At 40.8% G+C, this 16,984-nt stretch overlaps 2 protein-coding genes across 3 annotated transcripts; one reads left to right on the top strand and one right to left on the bottom strand.

Moving 5' to 3' along the window:
- Nucleotides 1-1,377: 1,377 nt before the first annotated feature.
- rag1 (recombination activating 1) lies at nt 1,378-8,322 on the top strand. 2 transcript variants are annotated; one of them, XM_003440495.5, is made up of 4 exons: nt 1,378-1,548; nt 2,599-2,937; nt 3,022-4,145; nt 4,983-8,322. In XM_003440495.5, exons 2-4 carry the CDS (start codon nt 2,621-2,623, stop codon nt 6,728-6,730), a joined length of 3,189 nt encoding a protein of 1,062 aa, XP_003440543.1. In that variant the 5' UTR covers nt 1,378-1,548; nt 2,599-2,620; the 3' UTR covers nt 6,731-8,322. The 2 variants fall into 2 exon arrangements, with proteins under 2 accessions (XP_003440543.1, XP_019217497.1); XM_019361952.2 differs by lacking the exon at nt 1,378-1,548 and adding an exon at nt 1,579-1,749.
- Nucleotides 8,323-9,280: 958 nt separating this feature from the next.
- rag2 (recombination activating gene 2) lies at nt 9,281-12,561 on the bottom strand. Its single transcript, XM_003440485.5, has 2 exons — nt 12,039-12,561; nt 9,281-11,363 (listed from the first exon to the last, which is right to left on the bottom strand). Exon 2 carries the CDS (start codon nt 11,347-11,349, stop codon nt 9,748-9,750), a length of 1,602 nt encoding a protein of 533 aa, XP_003440533.1. The 5' UTR covers nt 11,350-11,363; nt 12,039-12,561; the 3' UTR covers nt 9,281-9,747.
- Between the last annotated feature and the right edge of the window lie 4,423 nt (nt 12,562-16,984).

The following is a 16,984-nucleotide window of genomic DNA, read 5'->3' on the forward strand; positions in this document are numbered from 1 at the left end:
CTCGGATCTCTCAGGTGTGTCTGATAGATATGAGTAGGCCTAGAAAACAGCACTTTTGTCGCCAGCTTCGGTCTGTGTAGTGGCTCTTCAGCATTTGCAGTAAGTAGGTGTACTCATCAAACAGAAAGGAAGAGACGGACGAACAAAAACTGCTACTGCTCTCTGAGGTCACACTTGGACATATGCGCCAAATATAAGCTGCAAAGCCTGCCAGTATTCATCCTGCTCCCCTGTTAAGCTGACAAGAGTGGGAGAGACCCAACTGTTGTTTGGTGCCCACTGACTGTGTATCTAATGACTTGGCTGGCAAAGCCAATGCAACAGCAACAGGCTCCTGTGGTGAATACACCAGATTAATCCCCTGGATAATTACAAACAAGAATGATCTTGGGCAAATACTCCCCATACCTGCTGAGAAATTACATCAAATGATGCCGTCTAATTAAAACTCATTTTGAATGATGACAGACACTGAATATTTGAAGAGATGAATAAAATGTGTTACTTTGATGCTGACAAGTTATAGGTAAATGAGGTGCTGATCAAAAGAATTTGTGGACAAAAACCATGAAGCACAATGCAAACAAACAAACAAACAAACAAACAAACAAACAAACAAACAGACAGACAGACAGACAGACAGACAGACAGACAAATCAACACTTTTGTTGGTTTGGGTGTGTGCAGTTTCTACAAGTCGCCTATGTTCATTTGAAGCATTATTTTTTAAAATAGTAACCACCACAGTGACTGAGCACCCACACTCCAACATGACACACACATTTGCGCACAAATTGATATTCAACCTAATATGACTCACTTGTGTCACTGGCTTTGTCATTTGATTTGTCACAGCAGACCCCATTTGGACTGCTGAGGCAGAAGTCACAAACACTTAGACATGCCAGGGGAAAAGAAAGATGATTAGAATGAAGATTACAACAACAAGTCTTTGTTATTGTTATAGTTCCTCGCATTTCTTGATTATTCAGTTATTTATGCTGTTAAAATCCCCCACCATTATTCAGTTTTGTTTTTATCTTGACCACTTATCCTGTGATCTGCTACGTCTCTGCACTTTCAGCCTTTTCAAAGGTTTAACAGTATTGCTCTTTCTGTCACACTGAGGCCACCTGGATGACGATAGCTAGACATGCAAGTGTGTCTAGCTGAGGATAAGTGTGGTGTGGTAAAAAGTTGTTTGTTTTGAGGGTATGCTGTTGGATCCTCAGCATGCACATGTTACAACTGTTCTTTGGGGTTGACCTTGTTTTTTTTTTCTTTCCTCAGCTGCCTCGATCAGGTGGCAGTGGTTGACTGTTGGGATTCCACCAAAGGATGGGTATAAATATGAGGCCCAATGAGACAGTCAGGAGCATTCCCACTTTATGGAGCCACGACTCCTGGTAACAGAAGCTTCAAGCTGTGACTGGCTCAAACATATACAGTATATGTAGGGTGTAGGGCCTAGCTCCAGGGCTTCCCTTGTGCTCCCATGCAGAGAGGAGCCCCCAAGGGAGCTGACGCCAGCTGAGACTGAAAAACAAGGTAAGAGCCCAGCTGACACACATGCACACAGGCTCAGCTGTTTGTCTCAAAGGGGAGTTCAGCATGTGAAGTACACACAGAGAGAGCTGAGAAAATAAGGAGACTGACAGATTTGAGCCTCCAAGGAAGAAAATGTAGTGAAATCATTGAAAGATGGATAGACAGAAGATTCACCTGTGTGAATGCTGTAGGTGTGAAATGGTAAGAGCAAAGATTGAACTATTAGTTTCTAAGATTGTTTGACTGCTTTATTGTCAGAACTGGTAATAGAACCTAGATAGTATGGGAGAAGATGAAATAGGGACCATCAGTGTAGCACCGTCATTGATCTTAACCTGTGCTGTATCATAAGAGCATTTGGCTGCTGAAATTGAACAATCTTGTGTTTGGAATAATTCTTTATGATGTTTATTCAATATGATGGTTTCTCATCTTCTTTTCCATCTGGTTTGGTCAATATCTATGTAATATGTAATAAGTTTGCTGTGTTTCCGATTTTTCCTTGCATTAAAAGTGCCAGTTGGAAGCTTTCAGGGCTCCAGTTCTCCTGCCAGCCAAGAAAACGACTAATATAAATGATTGACAACCTTGCTGGGATAAGGTTTCCCATTTAGCAAACTTGCTGTGTCAAAGAAAAAAAAAAAGTCACAGTAGCTTACTGAGTGATGGGCTTGAAGATGAGTGAAATGAAGATTTTGGTGTTGCATCGATCCCCCAGTGCTTGTCTCATGCATTTTACACAAGATCTAAATGCCACTTATGGTATAATACAGCAGTCTAGGTCAAGGTTTGCTATTCTCTATTCAGTGGGAATTTCAGGGTGTTATGAGCATAAATTCAGCAGGAATCAAGTAAAGCTTTTGGATTGTGTCATGGTCTCAATACTGAGAAGACACTATTGGCTCAACCATCCCTGTGAGGATTTTTAACCTTCAAACCTTTTCTCAATATCTATTATCTTATACTACGGCCAGCTGAAATTGTTTTTCATGCTTTTGCAGTATATCAAATGACCTCCTCATCTCTCCTCTCCTCTCCTTGCCTCTCCAGCGCCTAAGCTCTACATCTCATCATGGCAGCAGAAAGCCTGGAGACAGATGGTCCCAGATCGTCCATGCCGCCAGAGCTCCACCATCCCCACTCTGAGTATTCTCAGTGGAAGTTCAAACTCTTCAGGGTGAAGTCCATGGAGAAAGCCCCTCTGCCCAGTGAAACACAGCATGAGATTTCACCAACGGCACCTCCAAATATAGAGATAGATCATGCTGTGGATCCAGGGAGTGTTATGAAATTATGCCTAGGAGGGAAAAGCAAGGAAAATGTGGAGGGCCCTGGCAGGAGAGTAGATGTGAAGCTACAGGAGATGGAAACCCACATGGACCACCTCAGGTAATCATGTTGCTACATTTTGTAAATAATGCTATGTTATATTAATTTGTTTCTAAGGATCTGACGCTATTTCCCTCTTTATAGGGGTTTGTGTCGTGTCTGTGGAATGGTTCTGAGGAAAGTCAAAGGACCAGTGCACGATGTTCATGGAGATCTGGATGAGGTGAGCAAGTGTGCCTTGCGTAAAATGGGCTGCAAGTTCCCAAGCTGGCCAGAAGTCATCCTTAAAGTCTTCAAAGTGGACGTGACAGAGGACACAGAATCTGTCCACCCCCTTTCCTTTTGCCACCGCTGCTGGATGGTTGCCATTCGAGGTGGGGGAGTCTGCAGCTTCACCAGAACAAGAGTGCCTGAGTGGAAACCTCACTCTTCCCTGTGCCACCTCTGCTACCCCAAAAAAACATCATTCCAGAGGACTGGAAGGAAGAGGAGGAAAGTCATTCCAAGAGCACAGAGCCTGGCAAAAAGGACCAGATGGGACTGCGACGCCATCGCTGTTGGTGAGAGGAGAGTTCTGAGACCATTTGGAGACCGTCATGGTCCTGCTATCAGGGCCTGGAAGAAGTTCAGCATTCAGAGAGAGCAGTGGGTGAGGAACATTACACGCTGCCAAAAAGATCACCTGAGCACCAAGCTGCTCTCTGAGAAGCTCCCTGTGGACTTTGTTGCATCTTTCACCTGCCTAGTGTGTGACCACCTGCTCTCTGATCCAGTTCAGTCCACCTGTGGGCACCTCTTCTGCCGTAGCTGCATTGTAAAATTTACCCACGTTCTAGGACCTCACTGCCCTGCCTGCAACTCGCCCTGTACACCCGATAATCTCACCTCACCAGCCAAAGTCTTTTCATCTGCCCTCCATTCCCTACCTCTGCTCTGCCCCAGTGAGGGCTGTCGTGAGCAAGTGAGGCTGGACTCATTTAAGGCTCACTGTCTGAGCCACGAGCTGAAGGAAGATGAAAACCAGAGTCTGTCAGAACTTGATAACTTCCTACTAACCAATAAAGGGGGAAGACCTCGCCAGCACTTGCTCTCGCTAACCCGTCGTGCCCAGAAGCATCGACTGAGGGATCTGAAGAGCCAGGTGAAGGTGTTTGCAGACAAAGAGGAAGGTGGTGATCTGAAGTCTGTGTGTTTGACGCTGTTTCTGCTTGCACTGAGATCTGGGAATGAACACCGTCAGGCAGATGAGCTAGAGGCCATGATGCAAGGTAAGAGGCTATAATAAGGGTTTATGTTCAATCAACACAGCCCTCCATGGCAAAGAAAGGGGGATACAAACAAATGAAAATCATGATAGTGTTTGCTCATTAATATTTCCACCTACCCCCGAGGAATAAACTCATCTCCTGAATAACAATGAAGAAAAGTCCACTATTCAGGAGACATAAGAAAGCTTTCTGTGATTTTGATTGAAAAGCATTTAATTATTGTCCATTTCTGTCTATTGAACCACTGCTGCTGCACATTCAACCCCTCCCTGATTTTCTCCCACTTTCACTCATCTTGTCTGTCAGTCTCTCATTCTCACACTCCCTTTAATGCACAATAACAACTCTTGTGAAGGGGCTGTTAGAATCAAAACAACATCAGCAGCTCTTGTATCTGCAAATTACACAGACAGCACCATCCTCCTCTCTGGGGAATAGAAGGCAGCTGGTGTCTGTTTTCATCTACAGCCAATACATCACTATTGCCAGTTTCACTGATTCACCCTCTGTCCCCTTATAACATTTGAAATTTAGGAAATATTGGATTTTGTAATCAGTGGCTTGTGGGCTTTTGACAATGAGGCATTCACATTTGGGTGTGAAATTTACGCTTCTGTCTGTCTCATTGTAGAAATTACTCCAAATGTGGGATATCAAATGAGGAAATTTTAGATACTGCAGTATTTTCAAAGCACTAGAAATAGGCTTCTGTGGGTTGGTATTAAATAATTCTCTTCATGTGTCAATCCTTTCCTCTTGCTTTCTTTTTATGTTGAGACTGTGCCTCTTTCTGTCTCTCTCTGAAACTTTATCTCCTCTCATTTTCTCTCTCTGCAGGCAGAGGCTTTGGGTTGAGTCCTGCTGTGTGCCTGGCCATTCGGGTCAACACATTCCTGAGCTGCAGTCAATATCATAAGATGTATCGGACTGTCAAAGCCACAAGTGGCCGCCAGATCTTCCAGCCCTTGCACACTCTTCGAGCTGCAGAGAAGGAGCTTCTCCCTGGTTTTCACCAGTTTGAATGGCAGCCAGCTCTCAAAAACGTGTCCCCATCCTGTAATGTTGGCATTATTAATGGGCTCTCTGGATGGTCTTCGTCGGTGGATGACGTCCCAGCTGACACTATCACTCGGCGCTTTCGGTACGATGTGGCACTTGTGTCTGCCTTAAAGGATCTGGAGGAGGACATCATGGAGGGGCTGAGGGAGAGTGGGATGGAAGACAGTGCCTGCACATCAGGTTTTAGTGTCATGATCAAGGAATGTTGCGATGGCATGGGTGATGTCAGCGAGAAGCATGGCGGGGGACCAGTTGTTCCTGAGAAGGCTGTTCGTTTTTCTTTCACTGTTATGTCTGTCTCTGTCCTGGCAGACGATGAGGAGGAGGAGGTTGCTATTTTTACCGAGCCAAAGCCAAACTCAGAACTGTCCTGTAAGCCTCTTTGTCTGATGTTTGTGGATGAGTCAGACCATGAGACACTCACAGGTGTCCTGGCGCCCATAGTTGCAGAACGTAATGCAATGAAAGAAAGCAGGCTTATCCTGTCCATGGGTGGTCTGCCTCGATCCTTTCGCTTCCACTTCAGGGGCACGGGATATGATGAGAAGATGGTGCGTGAGATGGAGGGGCTGGAGGCTTCTGGGTCCACGTACATCTGCACTCTATGTGACTCCAGTCGTGCAGAGGCCTCTCAAAACATGGTGCTGCACTCCATCACCCGCAGTCACGAAGAGAACCTAGAACGCTATGAAATATGGAGAACCAACCCCTTTTCTGAGTCAGTAGACGAGCTGCGTGACAGAGTCAAAGGGGTGTCTGCAAAGCCTTTCCTGGAGACGCAGCCAACATTAGATGCATTGCACTGTGACATCGGCAATGCTACTGAATTCTACAAGATCTTCCAGGATGAGATCGGAGAGGTGTACAAAAAGGCCAACCCCAGCCGGGAGGAACGGCGTAGCTGGAGGGCGGCCTTAGATAAACAGCTGAGGAAGAAGATGAAGCTTAAACCAGTAATGAGGATGAATGGAAACTACGCCCGCAGACTAATGACCCAGGAGGCTGTGGATGTGGTGTGTGAGCTGGTGCCCTCAGAAGAGAGAAGAGAGGCCCTGAGGGAGCTTATGAAACTCTACCTCCAAATGAAACCTGTGTGGCGTGCCACCTGCCCAGCCAAGGAATGCCCTGACCAGCTATGCCGCTACAGTTTTAACTCTCAGCGCTTTGCTGACCTCCTCTCCACTACCTTCAAATATAGGTACAACGGAAAGATAACAAATTATCTGCACAAGACCCTAGCCCATGTACCTGAAATTATAGAGAGAGACGGATCCATAGGAGCCTGGGCAAGCGAGGGGAATGAGTCAGCAAACAAGCTGTTCAGGCGTTTTCGCAAGATGAATGCACGCCAGTCTAAGACCTTTGAACTGGAGGACGTGCTGAAACACCACTGGCTGTACACGTCCAAGTACTTGCAGAAGTTTATGGAAGCTCACAAGGACTCTGCGAAGGCTCTGCAGGCTACCATTGACCCAGTAGAGATCCAGGATGATGACGAAATGTCTTTGGAAGTTCCTGATTTTTGAATTTTCCTTAACTATTAACATTTGATTGATTTCTAGAGAATTGTACCATTGGTCAGTTATCTCTACATGGAAGTATTCTGACTTTCCAGAAAGCGAAGTCAGTCTCATTATGCTTTGGGCAAGAGGCCAAACACATTTTATGTTGTTTTTTGTTTTTATATTTTGGTACTCAGGTACTTGTGTGTTTTTGGATATTACAAACAGATTTTGCTTGAATAGCCAGTGTTTTGCACCTGAACCCATAAATGGAGATTATTTTATGGAAAACAATGCTATTTTACACGTTTGATGTTTGTTTTTCTTTCTTTAAACATTTATTTGACTTTGAATTGCTTTGTTAACTGTTAGTTACTACACCACAAAGATGTGACAGCAGAGGCAACACGTTTTTTTCATACTTCTTTTCCTTTTTTTGGTTTATAAATCGACACCATCTGTGAAAAATGGTGCATTTTATTGTATTGCAAGGATATGACACATTTATGCATTTATATAGAGAGGATATTTATGGAAACAGATGAAAGCGCTGTAAGTCATAGAGAGAAATCGTGTTAAAAAGACCACATTTGTGGCCACTGTATTAATATATCATTTTAGCAGGAGCAAAATGCAATCACAGAGACCCAAATGTTCTTTGTTTCATGAGTGCCCTCTGAAAAAGATTACTTTAGTGCTTTATCGTGGGATCCCTGTGGGGCAGAATAGATGCCAGGTCACTTTGAACCAATTTTTATCTCATTTAGTTTTTGCACAGTGGAGGATAGATGATACTTATTTGAATTCTTCTCATAAAATAAAACATATACTGACCTTTTTGTTGATATCATAAAAATACAGTATGGTCCATTACGGTGCCTAATACCCCATGGACTCTCTAGCAGGCAGGGATTTTTCTTAAGTTCTGTATATAACCTGGCTCTTTTTCTCAGCTGATATATCTTCACAGCTTCAGTCGTCAGGGGAGAGCGATGGGTGAGAGCCAGAGAGACCTGATGTAAACTGAATTGTTGGCAACTTTATTTGTTTGATTGATTGATTATATTGTCTTTTTCTGCCCTCACCATTTTGAATTGTGACAGGCAATTTTGTTTTCTTACTTGATTGAATGTTTGATTTTATTTTACTGTCATAAATTTAACCATATGACAGCTATGAAATATCCACATTTCATTGGATACTTGTCATAGTGCTACCATAACGCCATGTTTTGGAGTGCATTATATTGCAACTTGTCTCATATTTGTTTTTGCCATAATGAATTGCATTTCCAAAGTAATGGATGATGGATGATTCACAAAATTCTACTTCTGTCATGTTTCACAGTGTATCTCCTCATTTTGGGCTCACATGCATAGACCAAATGTACAGTTTACTGGGACCGCACAATACTTTCTCTGTTCATTCATTTTGCATACACTAAAGTTCCACTACCTCCCACTACCTTCAAACTATGTTATGCTGTATGTAGTTATTTCTTATGTATTGTCATTGAATCAGACAACTTACCATCCTTTTGATGAGTTACTTTTGTGAAGTTTGTACTTTTTGTCTCTGTTTTCATCAGATAATAAATAAAAACTGAAGAATTGTGATTCTTGTTTGCTTAAATTATTATTATTTTTGTAAATTTTGTATTAGTAGCACAGAATTCAGCTGTAAAGTGTTAATAAAAATAATTATAATAAAAAAAATAACAAAACAAAATAACAATGATCTGTTAGAAAACATTACAACAAACTAGATGCAGACCTGCATGCAGAGAATATGGAAGCAGTTTAAAAACTAAAGAAATTCAGTTGATTTAATATATATCCATATATAGCTTAGACCATTTCACTGCCCACAGTTCTGATTACGTATTGTATATCAATATCATATTTATGCTTATGTTTATATAACTCTGAAATCAGTTTAGTATACTTACTTAATACCTACTTAATACTGAAAGCTGGAGTTAGTAGTCAGTATATTCCTCAAGGGAATGACAAATAACTGAAACTCACATATGACTGGATCATTTGATATAAAATGTACCAGGACAACAGTTCACATCTGATCCCTCAAAATTAGCTAGTATGCTTTGTACAGTAACTTTGTGTGTTTAATTAGATATTTAAAATTTTTTACGTTCATACTATGAATATTTTCAGAGTTACAGGGCCTTGAAGTACCAAAAGGTGGGTTAAAATTTTGAGCTTTTTAATTCCCATTATGTTTTCTATAATTGATAAGACCATGTAACCTTTCAAGTACAAGAGAACGCCATGAGAAACATTAAATTGGTACAATGGCTCAAATATACTGGAGAATATAATGCAGTAATTCAAAAAATAATAAGTACAATTTTAGACCCATACTTCTATAGCGTGACTACCTGTAACTGTGAAAATTTGCATGCCTTCATTAAACATGCTAAATTTATTGTATAGAAAATTTAAAACAGGTTCATTAATAACAGCATCAGGTGGTAGGCACTGACTGTTTTAAACTGATAGGCTAATTAGAGCATGTCTTTTTAAGATAACAATACACCACTGTGAGGACACACAATTTTAGACTGAAAATCACAAATTTTATTAAGGATTTGTCAGTTTTATTGTACAAAACACTGCAAAAACAATTCAGCTCCATCTGCACTTTGAAGAAAGTGGATCTGTGGTACTTAAAATATACTTATGAAAGAAAGATACAAACAGAATGAACCTTTTCACAGCTGATAAAAAATAAAACTGCATTTTTGTTGCACAACATGAAATCACAACAGAAACATTCAGTAATGAAGGGAAATGTTGCATATCTTCACAAACTGTAAACTGTTAATTTAACTCAAAAATAAATCAAGTAGGTGTGAGTGTTTGTCTGTTCAATAACTAGTCATGTGATCTAACTTAAACATGGCTTGTGACTTGATCATGTTCAGTGAGCACTTTAAGGTAGTTAGATTACTGTTAGGGTGGAAAAAACATCCTAAGCATACAAAGTTTTCTTAAGAGGCACACATGATATGAAAATCTGAGTTAGTCAAACAGCCGTCTGAAAAAGCTCTTTTTAGCAGGGGACATCTTGATTGTCAGAGGTCTTTTTTTGTCTTTAGCTTTCATGGTGATGCGCTTCAGGGGTATGATATGTCGAGGTGGGGTCATCTCCTGGTAGGGCAGGCCTCCGTGGTCCAAGCAGAAGTACTTCTTGCTGCCTTGAGAGAGTTTCAGCAGCAGGGTCTCAGACAGCTCCATGCACTGGGCGTGCACCCAGTGGCCCCCTTCCCCTCTGGAGCAAAAGATCATGGCTGGTCGGTGGAGCTCTGTGGAGTAGTATGGCTCCCATGTGTTGGGATCCAACTGACAGCCAAGGCAGCATTTTATCCAATAACCTGTTTGTGATTCATCCTCTTCATCCTCTTCATTGTAAGCGTCCCCTTCTCCGTCACTGCTGCCATCCAACTCATGTGGTTCACGGCCGAAGTAGAGCTCCTCAGAATCTTCAAGAGGAGTGGAGTCATCATAATCTGTTGACTCCTGGCTGCAGCCAAGGGTTCCGTCTTCCTCTCTGGTCTCTCCCTCTGTCTGGAAGTTCACCTGGTAGAAGTAATGCATATCTTGTTGGGATGGCCTTCCCTCTGTGGGCACAGCTAGTAGGATGCTTCCCTCTCCAGAGCTGCCACCAAACCAAGTGCGACTATGGATGATATCTGGGGTCCACTTGGGTGTTTCTACGGGCTCAAAGTGGATTCCTTTCTCATCTAGAATCACAGTAGTGCACTCCATCCTCTTTTGGGAGTCTGACTGATATCCACCTAAGATGATGTATCTATGAGTGGGTCCCGTACGAGTAAAGATGGCACTAGAGATAGATAAACCATTGTCTAGGGTTTCACAGGAAAGCAACGGGCTGCCCTGCAAAAGCTCAACATGCAGGCGAAACAGACGAGGTGGACGTGAGTCTGAGGCAAGTGAGTGGCCTCCAATGAAGTAGACACAGTCTTCTCTAGCAAGGGCCAGATGGAAAGACTGTCCATCACTAAGCTCAGGTAAAGTGTGAGCAGAGCAGCAGCCAAACTCCAGGTCAAAGAGGAACACCTGAGGTGGACAGTCTACAACACTGTTCCAGCTCTCGGTGGTCCTTTCTCCTGAGGGCATGTAGGACCTACCCCCAAACAACACACAAGCTGTCTTCCCACGACTTTGGACCATGCTCATTGTGTGGCCATATCGAGGTCCTGGCACTTCTGCCACTAGTTCCTTCTCTTTGCAGCGGAGCGTTAATTTACGATTGCAACCACGACTATCCATGGTCAACAGGTACAAGCTTGATGAGATCTCATTATTTGGGGTGCGACCACCGTGGATGAGGTAACTCTCTGGAAGCCCATCATAGGGGTCGAGGCGGCAAACAGCTGGGCAGCGTAATGGGGGCAGGTAGCACGAGTCATTGGAGAACGAGATGGCCCTCAGCTTCATCTCGCCACGTTTAAACCGTACACCAAATACTCCTGTTGGACATGAGCGCTTAGGCCAACCCTTCTGGCCAAACAGCAGAACTTCACCATCCAGCTGCAGAAGAGAGCAGCCGGGCTGCAGAAGGGCTGCACAGTTCACTGGAGTTAATGGCTGCAGGGTCATTTTCTGGCAGGTGTCTGTGTCAAAACAGCAATGAAACACACAAACACAATGTGTAAGTCAGCTGTTGTTTGTGTTCACTCAGAGGGTTGTAATTTTTCTTCCTGTTTATGAAAGTAACGTGTGGACTAGCACAGCATGTGTAATCATAATATGCACTACAAGTCCTAAAATGTAGCATAGAGTCAATTACTTAGCCTTTTTACAAAAATCATGGCATATTTAATGGCTACCAACACTTAAATAGTGACCAGATACATAAAACAAAAGATAATATTGGAGTAATAATTATAAAAGATAAGTTGTAAGAGAACACTTAATATCAGTATTATACAGTTGCAGTGTAAATTATTACCATTAAAAGCGGTACTACATTTGATGTCTTCTAAGCCACTACCGATTTTAGTTTGCAAACTACAGCAGCACTACATTTTCTACAATCCTTTAAACATCTGCAAAAAATAGTAAAGAAAACAAATTCCTCATGCATCAAGTTCACATTTAAACTCTGAAAAAGTGAGAAGGTGATTTACTGAGAATGTTTCTAAGAGTCTTTTTAAAGTGTTGTCTGTAGTGTGAATATGATGAGCAAAGAGACCTTGAGCTTGGTATTGCAAGAGCACAACTTTACTCAAAGAGAGAGAGAACTTGTTATTCTTCCATTAATGTAGAATGGATTTTAGTTTGCTTACCTTTGAGCCAGTGGCAGGATGCAGTGCTTGAATTTTCAGTGAATCTTATGATCACCAAGATGAAGTTAAAGTGCTCTTTATGTAGCTGAACTTTGACAAAGGCAGACAGTGGTAGCGTTTGTGAAGCTTCGTTGACTCACAGACACTTCCAGATCTTGAGGTTAACAGTCTGTGACTGCTGCACACTGGCAGGTGTGATGCCTGAATGCTTTTAGTGAGACACTTCAGTGATATCAATGTGAAATCACCTTTGCAAAACCTTGGAAAATGCATAACTGTCTGCTATATGCAATTTGTTTCGCTTTCTTAATAAATTGTTCACATTTTAGATCCAAAAGAATGGTGAACTCCTTCATTTGCCCTTTTTTTCACCATTTTCTTTAAGGAGATTTTTACACTAATTAAGAAGTTGTGTTGCAAACCTTGCTTTAATTAACTGATAAAGACAAGATAAATCTTTAAACCTAGAATGGGCAACCTGACCTATATTGAAGAAATAAATGATTGTGGAAAAAATTAGATTTGCTCTCCACCAGCTGGAAAACAAGCAGCACTATATGTTTGAATTTTACTATCTTGACAAGACACGCCTCATTTTTTTTTCTTTTTTAATTTGGAGGATCGAAGTAGGCATTGCAAATATATGGAAAACCACTTCATGTGTGCCATCTGTGGTGTAACATCTGTGAGACACCCATTTGAGAAGAGACTTCCTAAAGAAACACACTGACCGACATGTGAAATAAAAGTTTAAATAACACAGTTTGAAATAATAGAGCTTGCCACCATGTTATCTTAATTACTGCAATTACTGAAGCAGATGCAAGCATTCAGTTAATTGCATTTAGACAAATCAAAAGTTTATTAATATGCTTCCAAGATTAACTAGGAAATTAACCCAGGAAATTGCAGATTACTTAAAATTTTATGATTATTGAACTGCGCAGTCCTAAAATAACTTATTCCCAGTACCCAAGTAGCTGAAATAGTCAGATAGTTAACTTGACATACATGACTGAAATTAGCAGTTTTCTCACTTGTTTGTTCTACCAAAGCTTGAAAAACAGATTAAAGAACACTGTTAAACTCTTTACTTATTTATTTTTCTCAGCTACAGAGAGGCTTGCTTAAAAAATGTTGGTGGCAGATATGTGTGCTTTTGTTACACTGGTATAGCATTTACAGCTCGACAACCTACATAATTAAAGCTTGTACACTGCATTTTTCTAACACTTGTTACACACCAAACCTCTTAATTTTGTTATGGCAAACCTTATTTACTACATAAAAAATGATAGAACCCTTCAAATATTAAGAGACTGTTGCAGGTTTGTTTACACATGCACCATGCATATTTGAACATTTTGCTATATGTTTCTGTCTGCCTTGCACACATGCCATATAAATCAAGAGCTTCACTGGACACATAACAAAATAACTCCTAAACCATGACCTTAAAAATCATTTCCTTGCAAAGCTATTCATTTCACTGGACTTCTTGACATTTCCATTCACTGGTGAATGACATGCCAAGAATATGAGCCATTGTTTCACACAGTAGAATGAACCTGATGCATTAGCCTGCTATGAGACTGCTTCATGAGTGGGAGGTTAAGGAAAAGAGAAACAAAACATTCATCCTTCAGCAATGTTGAAGCATCATAGCATCTGGTTCAGTATAAAATTCCTTGCACATGCCTCTATTTTAAAAATTTGACCTACTGTAGGCAAAAGCAGATTCTTTATGTGAGTGACAAACACATGCCTAAACGCCTAGAGAAAAACTGAGCTGGAAGCAGATGTCTCCTCCTCTCATTAGCATAATGTTTTTGTGCACCGAGTGGCTGAGAGAAAACTTGAGGAGTGTGCAAAACAAAGGCAGAAACCACAAGTGCCTGGAAGACCGTTACAGCTTGAAAACACAAAACAGCAGAGCACCTGTGTGTCTAAACTGATGCTTACAGGGCTGAATGGAAGAGAAAAGAATCTACTCCCATTACTAAAGACGATATAATACAATCAAATGTCAGTGGGATATGCAAATTGTTTTTTTCTCCTCTTTTTTTTGAGAACTGATCCATCTGTATGAATTCAGCCTTGGAAAAATAAACTTTTTTTTTTGGTTACCTGAAGGCATTCAGACATACCAGTGTTGAAAAGCCTGCCTGCTATGTAACCACAGCTGGGATAGTGCAGAGAGTGTGTAGGAGGCACAGCAGTGTGTGGCAGACCCCAGGCCATGCAAGGATTTTGTGCATAATTGATAGAACAAAGTAATTAGAATCTATGCTAGCACCTGTTTTTGTCCCTTGTAATGTATCACTACCTGACTGTTGCTACCCTGAAGTGCGGTTTTGATGGATGGCGCGGTGACAGCTCTGATGTTCTGATGATCACTGTGCAGTGGTGTTTATCACTATTTAATGTTACAGTAATTGCTCCCCTTGTGGTGATTGGTGGGCTACTGAGTGCTGGTGGTACTTCCACCTGAGTCTGTGGTATGGTGGTTATCATCTTGCGATAGGTATAGCATAAATATCACAGATCAATCTTGAAATTCAAAACTTTTGTTTTCACACAGCCGGCTTCTGCTCAGTTTCAAGTGGCAGCCTCAGGGGCTGAAAAATAAAGCCTATATGCAAGTGCCAAAAGTGAGTCAGTCCGCACATACTGCCACGTCAAAATGTCTAACTGTGCAGCTGAAATAAGCAGGTTTACAGGCTGGTACAGAAAAATACTCCATAGGGGACATTTTCCCTTTCCATGGGGTGATTTTTAAAAAAAAATTCAAATGTTTTAAAGAGTATTATAACTTCGTTATGCAGCTGTGTGTGAAACCTGGGAGAAGGTTGTTTTGTTAAGTACTTTTTGTATGAGAGTTCGCAGTTTCATTAGTTCAGTAAGTACATTTTGTTTTGAGTCTGATTTTTTGCTCAAAATCAAAAGTTAGCATCCACTTTTGATATCATGGTGATGTTATTTTAGTGACAGTGAAAGACTTCCCAGGTCTACCCAGTTAAATATGATCATGTCAGACTTAAAAGATACTTACTGCAAAAATGCCATGGGGGATTCCATGATTTCTAGAAAAGAAAGAAAGAATGAAAGAAAGAAAACAAAAGAAAACTGAAAAAAACCACAAGTCAGTACCACACTGGTCAGATATACTCAGAAGTCTGTAGTCCTGTCAGTTTAACATTTATGAACTTTAACTAATCAAGTTCAGGATTTGAAATTATATGCAAATATATTTAAAAATTTCAATTAATGTGCACAGCACATTAACATTTACATTTTCCTCCTCAGACACACAACCAATTCAAAAAATTCAAATGGTTTAACATGCCAGAATTACATCCCACTTCCACTCAGTGCCTTCAATATTTAAATTTAAATATTTCAATATTTCAATATTGAAGTGCCTTCAATTTCAATATTTATACATTTTTAAAATGCTGTCAGTTTAAATAAAGAATTAATAAAAATTAATTCCGCTACAATAGATTTCTAAGGAAACAGTCTGCTTTGACGGCAGAGTTTTTCTGGTTTATGCAGAGCATGATCTCCAAGGTTTCACTGTCTTTTACCCACACATCCATTTACTGAGATCAACAGTGTGAAAATCCTGACCTCTGTAATATATTTTATGCCATCATGGACTGTAGGTTTTTAGAATGGTGCATCACTCATCATTTAAGAATGAGGGAGTGCAAAGTGGTCAGGTTAGGGCTGACTTTTTCAGCCTATGTATGGTTTGTCCACGCTATCTGCCCATCACAACAGCTGCTCAATCACTTGCAAAGACAACAAACCATGCACGTAACATTTCTTCAGAGACTCTTTCATAGCAAACCTTTCTAAATGTAGAATGTGGGAGATAGAAGCCCTGGTCCTTACATGCAATTCATCAAGTTGGAATCAAGTTGAAACTTCAGAACTCATATTTGTAGGGAATTCTGATGTAGATGATCAGGTTTGTGTTTTACACTTAGTAGGAATTTACTGTGAGTCATGGGAAAAGTCTGAATCAGAATCCTTTTCATTTCTCCTTTATTTAGATTGTGGTAGTTTTCACATGGAAACAACAGTGGTGGAATGGTGGATTAATTTAAAATTGATTAACATTTAGCGATATGAATTTACAACCTGCACTAGAAACGCTTGTGTTGTAATATTAGGGTACCTCTTGATTAAAAGGGCAAATCATAGTATTTCCCTAACCTTAAAAAAATATGATTGTGAAAGGCGTAAATTGTGACAAAAGCCACCGATTAGTATTTTCAGTCTCTTTCTTCTTGCATATATGCTAACATGTACATTGTTTTCGGTTATATTGCATTTAAAGGTTGTTGCACTACCAACTCAAAAGATCAGTTGATGCAAATCTAAATGCTGTTAAAAGTAACAGATGACTTACTGCATAAGGCTGATGTTTTTAGCCTAATGCGTGGGGCAAAGAACATAGGCCCGCCTCTTGTCTGGGTATAGTGTACAAGGCACAGTACTTTGACAATAGAGGAGATAGAGCATTGCTTTTAGTGTCCTCATACTCTGCCTTTTACCTGTGCACTGGAAAACCACAATCAATCCCAATCTTGCTATTTCTGGCTACACTTTTCTAATTCAATGAATTAATGCAATCTCAGTTACATACCTTTTCCAGAAAACATGTTTGATTAAGCAAATGATGGCAATATGAACTAATTTTGCAAGTGATAATGTGATAATGCGAGTCTCTTTCATGCTTAATGTTCCTTTCCTCCAAATCCCTCTTCTTTTGGAATCGTGTTCTTGTTATTCTTGGTTCACCAAATGTGCTATTCTTCTGCCATCGTCTTTCTAAGTGAGTAGCATATTATTGCCTTGGTACAGAGTAGAAGGCAAACTCAGGGTCTTTATGTAGCCCCTCTGAGCATTTTTAGGTTTGCTTCATTTAGTTGTTTATG

This window comes from Oreochromis niloticus, linkage group LG7, assembly GCF_001858045.2.
Source record: "Oreochromis niloticus isolate F11D_XX linkage group LG7, O_niloticus_UMD_NMBU, whole genome shotgun sequence".
Classification (NCBI taxonomy): Eukaryota; Metazoa; Chordata; class Actinopteri; order Cichliformes; family Cichlidae; genus Oreochromis; species Oreochromis niloticus.

What these genes read in the sequence shown, in the direction of transcription:
- rag1 (XM_003440495.5), top strand. Translation starts at nt 2,621, where the DNA reads ATGGCAGCAGAAAGCCTGGAGACAGATGGTCCCAGATCGTCCATGCCG. An exon ending in ACCCACATGGACCACCTCAG is followed by an intron (nt 2,938 to 3,021) that starts GTAATCATGTTG and finishes CCCTCTTTATAG; the next exon opens with GGGTTTGTGTCGTGTCTGTG. An exon ending in GCTAGAGGCCATGATGCAAG is followed by an intron (nt 4,146 to 4,982) that starts GTAAGAGGCTAT and finishes CTCTCTCTGCAG; the next exon opens with GCAGAGGCTTTGGGTTGAGT.
- rag2 (XM_003440485.5), bottom strand. Translation starts at nt 11,349, where the DNA reads ATGACCCTGCAGCCATTAACTCCAGTGAACTGTGCAGCCCTTCTGCAG.